This window comes from Otolemur garnettii, unplaced genomic scaffold (assembly GCF_000181295.1).
Source record: "Otolemur garnettii isolate 467f Iridium unplaced genomic scaffold, OtoGar3 scaffold00032, whole genome shotgun sequence".
NCBI classification, from domain to species: Eukaryota; Metazoa; Chordata; class Mammalia; order Primates; family Galagidae; genus Otolemur; species Otolemur garnettii.
The window spans coordinates 15,928,972-15,935,886 of NW_003852427.1; the positions used below are offsets into that span (position 1 = coordinate 15,928,972).

At 37.7% G+C, this 6,915-nt stretch overlaps 1 protein-coding gene across 2 annotated transcripts in view; it reads right to left on the bottom strand.

Annotated features, from left to right (window-relative positions):
• Positions 1-6,915, bottom strand: part of PLSCR5 (phospholipid scramblase family member 5) — a 36,439-nt gene that overhangs the window by 26,714 nt on the left and 2,810 nt on the right. The window contains exon 2 of one of the 2 annotated variants that reach the window (XM_003789465.2): positions 3,259-3,401. In XM_003789465.2, coding sequence (XP_003789513.1) covers positions 3,259-3,401 — 143 coding nt within the window. Of the gene's footprint in view, positions 1-3,222; positions 3,402-6,915 lie in introns of both variants that reach the window. The other variant, XM_012804941.1, reaches the window with a different exon arrangement.

A 6,915-nucleotide genomic window follows, 5' to 3' on the forward strand; every position in this document is an offset into this window, starting at 1 on the left:
AGGAAACCAGTCTTGTGACAATATGGAACTTGAGTGCCTTCTTCCCTGGTTTCTATACTTTTATATTCCCTTCATCTTCTGTAATAACATTTGGTTTGATCTCTTAGGGTGAACCTGGACTTGATGGTCTTACTCTAATTGTTCTTGTAGTTTCCTTTGAGTAACTCTAAGCCACTCATAAACTATGGTCTAAAGGGGCCTTTTCTATCCTTTTCTGTTGATTGATGGACTAGGAGTTGTTGCAAACTTTTTTTTTTTTTTTTAAGACAGAGTCTTACTACGTCACCCTCAGTAGAGTGCTGGCCATAGCGTCACAGTTCACAGCAACCTCAAACTCTTGGGCTTAAGCAATTCTCTTACTTCAACCTCCCAAGTAGCCAGGACTACAGGTTCCAAGAACAACACCCAGCTATTTTCTGGTTGCAGTTGTCATTGTTGTTTAGCTGGCCCAGCTGGGTTCGAAGTTTGAACCCGCCACCCTCGGTGTATGTGACTGGCACTGTAACCACTGTGCTACGGGCGCCAAGCTAGTTGTTGCAAACTTTAATCAGATTGAATTATATATTCAGATGTCAGGGTAAGTAAAGCTCCACTTGTGTATGAAAGTAGCAGAATTGAAAATACAATAGCAATCTAGGATGTACAGCTTAAGAATTGTTTTTTATCAGATTTATACATATCAGTGATTCTATTTAATATACAGGGGGCCATAAGGTTCATGGACAATTTAAATTTAATTTGACATGAGCTTTATGGACATCCTGTATGTATTTTTTTTTTTTTTTTGAGACAAGAGTCTCAAGCTGTTGCCCTGGGTAGAGTGCTGTGGCATCATAGCTCACAGCAACCTCAAACTCTTGGGTTTAAGTGATTCTCTTGCCTCAGTCTCCCTAGTAGCTGGGACTACAGACATCCACTGCAATGCCCGGATATTTATTTGTTGCAGTTGTCATTGTTGTTTGGCAGGCCCAGGCTGGATTTGAACTCACCACCTCCAGTGTATGTGGCTGGTGCCCTAGCCGCTAAGCTACAGGTGCCAAGCCATCCTGTATGTATTTTAAAGTAAATTGGATCTTTACATGTTTTCACTATTGTTACTCATATGTGACTAAATTATAATAATTATTCTTTGACACTATTGGGTAAAATGTCACTGACTATTATGTACTAATTTTATTCTTAGATTTAATCTACATTTTACACACACACATGCATATACTACATATAGCCAAACATACACCTGTCTACACATTTATTTTCAAATTCGTAATGGAAACAAGATTCTCAGTAGTCATTGGATGGACTTAGTTAATAGAGAATAAATGATTTTTTGAAGAAAAAAGAATTAAAAAAATTTTTTAAATTAAAAAGAACTTTAATGAATATTTTTCTATTTATTGATAAACATACTATATCCAGATATTCATGATTTTATTTAATCTTAAGACTTTTAGATAAAAGTCAGCTCATGAAAATTCATTTTCTATTGTATCTCAGACTCATCGTGAAACACTACTGAGTTTTCATGCATCTTTTTCAGGTTCATTGCTTTAAGAAAATAATTGTTCTTTTAGTGTAAAGTGAGCTAAATTATCTTTCCCTTTAAGCTATAACATATTCAACAATTGGTGGCATATTTTTGTTTTCTGAGAAAGATTAGTAACGTGTAACTTTGGAAAATTTTCTCCATTTTAGAATGTAAGCCAGGGTGTTCATATCGCTATCAAAGGTAAAAAAAACAAAAAATTACATTCATGTCAAGCATCTGGCTGCGGGAGTGTCATCATTCATGGGTGGAAGAAGAATATGTGATGACCATATGTGATCATCAAGCCCCAGCCCTCTGGCACTGGTATATCACTTTTATACTTGGCAAAACCTTGTCTGACAACATTCCCAAACAGCTTGCAGCAGTTAATCAACTCTAGTCAGCTATTACAGCTGATCCTCCCCACAGATGGAAGCTGGTAGGCTCGCTTTTCCAGGTCTTTTACATATTTCCCTGAGCTCTCTAGTCTCTAAAGTACATTTGTCTGCCAGTGGGTTTCTGGAGAAGGCATCTGCAATTATAAACATTTTCCCAGGAACATATGCTGCATGCAGCTTAAACCCTATCAGGCATAACAGAAATCTCTTGTACCTTAAGGGAATTAACGCAGAGATTTGATTTTGATAAAGGAGATAGACTTTATAGATTGAAAGGATGCCAAACAAGCTGAAAATTGCAGCAGATGTGCTGACATCTCAATATTAGTGTATTTCTAATCATTTGTAGCATAAAATACAAAAGCAGCAATAACATACATACATGAATAGCTATTGGGTGCCCTATAATTCAGATGCTGATATTTTTGATCGATGCGTTATAGAGTGTTAATCCCTATATACCCTATAATGACTAGAAGAGTCACTCTGTCTAATGGTAATGTCATCTTTCAAGCAAATTGGCCTGGAGATGCAGCAGGATCAGAAGACAATAAGTTCACTGGATTTCTGTCTTCCTTTTAAGATTCAGTTGAAGATGTTCACCTCTCAGCTTATTGCAGAAGTCTCTCCCAAGTACTTTGAGCCTTAACAATCTTTCTCTTCTGTACCTGCACTAGTTACAAATGTGTGTTTAGCTGATGTTTGTACGCATCCTTCCACATTTTATTAACAGTTTTTTCCTTCCCAATTAGGGTGCAGACTGTCTGGATGAGATAGGCAAGGTTTTCTACTTTTTATATGCCTTGAGTAAATCAGGTACTCAATAAATAGTCTTTAATTAAATAGCTGTAGGTGACGAGACATATTAGACAATTCCTCACGGGTAAATTTTCTGACACCTTGAGCAATGAACGGAAGGTGGATAAATGTGCTAAACAGGTCTATCAAAATGTTTATTCTTGGGTTGGCGCCTGTAGCTCAAAGGAGTAGGGCGCCGGCCCCATAATGCTGGAGGTGGCGGGTTCAAATCCAGCCCCAGCCAAAAACTGCAAAAAACAAACAAAAAAATTTATTTTTGTCACTCTGTCAAGTGCATAGGAAAATGAAAGTAGTAATAAAGGAAAATGATTTCTCCTAACTAATAGAAAGAAATAACATCCTCATTTTATGATTAATAATGCCTTTCTCGCTTCAGTAGATGATTAAGGCCTTACAGTTTTTGGTTGAAAAGCAAGAAACCATGTTTGTATTAATTTTGAGGAGAAAATATTTGTAGGAATAGAAAGAGAAAAACACCTGGCTTAAATATTCTAGACCAGGAGGGAGACTGACTGTTGGCTGGAAACTTGGTGGAGAGAGACCCGGCTGCCATACGTGATTTTCTGCGTTGGAAGCTGAGGCTGGAAAGCTTTGGTCTGAGTCTGGAACTCCAGGAAGAAAACCAGGAAGAACCCGACTTTTTTGGCTCTGGGGATCTGCAAGAGAATAAAAGTCCTAATGTGTATTTAAAGTTAGGCGATTTCACTGTCCTTCCTAAAATATCTATTACTTAATTCAGAGGATAGATTATCTCCTGTTACCTCTCATTTTCATGCCCTTTCCTTCATTTTTACTATTCACGCCTACTACCACTTGACCCCCGAGTCAGAAAAAAAGTAAATTGAAAGACTACTGGTAGTAGTTGTCGTAAAAGTGTGAATAATTTAACCAAATAAATGAATAAATAAACGTAAATGTGTTTAGACAAGTAACATTTGTTTAAAGTCATGAATTATAAACACAAAAGAAAAATAAATGGCAAAAGTGACTAGATGCTCTCTATTCATAAAGGCTAAGCTGAGATTTAGGTTTGAATCACGGTGACAACTGTCTTTCCAGGCATATTCTCCCCTTCCCAAATATTATGGGGACACCTCATGGCTTCTCAGGATATTTTGTCTTATTTTATCAAATATACTGTTATGGCTCAGGTTAACTCAGTGGTTTTTATACTTTATCAGAATCACCTAGAGAATTTATTAAAACATGGATTACTACATCTTACTCCAGAAATTTTTATTCAGGAATTGAGGAGGGCGGTAGGGCTGGAAAATTCGCAGTTCTAATACAGTTCCCAGATGAAACTAACCCTGCTGGTCTGAGGATATACTTTGACAACTAAAAGTTTAATCCTACATACTCTAAGAATATTCATAGCTAATTTGTAAGCTTCTTAAAGGCAGTATACTATTTGATTTCCAGATTTTTTTTATTTTTATTTTACTTTTTTTTTTTTTTTTTGAGACAGAGTCTCACTATGTCACCCTGGGTACAGTGCTGTGGCTTCACAACTCACAGCAACCTCAGACTCTTGGGCTTAAGCGATTCTCTTGCCTCAGCCTCCCTAGTAGCTGGGACTACAGGCACCTGCTAACATGCCAGGTGTTTTTTTGTTGTAGTTGCCACTGTTGTTTTAGCAGGCCTTGGCTGGGCTCAGACCCACCAGCCCCAGTGTATGTAGTTGGTATCATAACAACTGCACTACAGGTGCTGAGCCTCCAAGTGTTTTTTAATAAAAACAGCCAGTATTTTTTTTGCCACAGAGTCTCACTACGTTGCCCTTGTAGAGTGCCATGGCGTCACAGCTCATAGCAACCTCAAACTCTTAGGCTTAAGCGATTCTCTTGCCTCAGCTTCCCAAGTACCTGAGACTAACAGGTGCCTTGCCCAATCCCTGGCTATTTTTTTCATTGCAGTTGTCATTGTTGGTTAGCTGGCCCAGGCTGGGTTTGAACCTGCCAACTTTGGCGTATGTGGCTGGCACCATAACCACTGTGCTATAGGAGCCGAACAACCCAATAATATTTTGAAAGAATAGAATCCTTTCATTGTAGCTCACTCAATATTATAAAAGATAAAAGATAAAATAATAGAAGAATCCTATAAAGTTTGACTTTGACTTTTTTTGATATATCATCTGTGTTATATAGTATTCCCAGGTAAATCTGTTATAATTTAAGTGACCTCTCAGTTAGACATTTGGAGACATTTACAAATAGTAAATTTGCTATTTACTTTGCATTATTCTGTGTGATATTATGTGTAAGCCCTAATAAACAGTATATGCAAAAGTCTTTTGACTTTAAAAATATAATTGATAGCCTTTCTGCTATTTTTTTCTTTTTCTTTTCACATGACTATCATGTATTTCCTTCCTAGAGATTCTTTTTTCTTTTTCAAAGAATACCAGTGTTTTTACTTCTTATCTTCAGTAATCAGCAAAGTAATAGCATTTTCACAAGTACATTTAGTTATTTTATTTTATTTCTTTAATTTTTTGAAACAATCTCATTTTGTTACTGTGGGTAGAGTGCCATCGTGTCACAGCTCACAGCAGCCTCCAACTCTTGGTCTCAAGTGATTCTCTTGCCCCAGCCTCCTGGGGAGCTGGAACTACAGGCATCTGCCACAAAGCCTGCCTACTTTTAGAGGCAAGGTCTAGCTTTGGCTTAGGTTGGTTTTGAACTTGGGAGCTCCGGCAATCCACCCACCTTGGCCTCCAGAGTAATGGGATTACAGGCATGAAACATTGGCCCTAGTTAATTATTTTATTTAAAATGTGATAATGTTTTAGGTTAAGGGTAGGTGTGGAGCAAGGTTTATGGCATGTACTTTCAAACATGAGAAGGACTGAAGACCAGAAATTCAGATCATCTCAAAGATACAGTAATAGGAAGGACAGTGAAAATGGTTCTGGATTCATACAAGGAGGAAATTTGTAACACTTGGACAAAGATTTGAATAAGGGCACTCATTTATACATATGCTCAAACTGAAGCTACATGTAGGTCATTAACACCAGATTAGAATGGTCTCAGTTTAGCAATGACAATGAACTCTATGAAAGTTTATATGTGGATGGGAGAGATATTTTTCTGTAGCTTTTAAATCTCTAAAAGCTGAATCTAAAAAAATGAAATGGATTTTTCTGAAGACAGTAAATTCCCTGTCATTAAGAAAAATCAAGCACGCCTATGATTTTTCCTACATGGGTACATGTGAATCTTTCTAAATGTCGAATGTAAATGTCTTAACACAACCATTATGAGAATGACATGATGGCTATGTTGGCCAATTGGATGAAGGTATGTCAAATTGTATATAGAAAGAACACACTGTATCTCACGATAGAATTAATGTGCACAAATATGATCTAATAAAAAAAGAAAAGAAAAATCAAGCATGTTCTGAATTCATTCACTCATTTTTCACAAAATAAGTGGAAAATGTTAGTATGTGGCTCCACTAGAACAGACCTCCATACTGACACTGTAGCAGTTTGCTTTCTACTAGAACTCCATCCTAAACTTTTCTTTTCTGAGATCTGGGGAAGACACAAAGGAAATAGGCTTAGAACTCCCCTTGCTTTACGAAGGGTCCCTGAATGGGATTCTAAGCCGTGAATCCAGAAGACTGTGTAACACCATGTTAGATTCGTGAGAAGAGGTAACGGCCAACACAGCAGTAACAACTAGAATATATGGAAAGGTAATAAACATACTTTCTGCAACACTAGTTCCAAATTCACTTTTGTCATTAGTTTGCAGAGAAACATAGAGTTAAAATTATAATCTGGGGAAAACAAGTCTGTAATGATAAAATTCAGAATAGTGGTTCAACTTAGGAATAAAGATGCATGGTTTACTAGCCAGAATGGGAACTTAATGGAATCAAATTCAGGGCTCCTCAAACTTTTTAAACAGGGGGCCAGTTCACTGTCCCTCAGACCATTGTAGGGCTGGACTGCGGGCCCTGGAACGAGTCAGTTGCTAAGCAGGACAGGCAGCGGCGGCTAAAACAACCGGTGGGCTGGATAATTGTCCTCTGCGAGCCGCATGTGGCCCGTGGACCGTAGTTTGAGGATGCCTATGCCTTATCTTGGTAGTGGTTGCATTAGTGAAATGTAATTTTTTTTTTTTTGAGACAGAGCCTCAAGCTGTCCCCCTGGGT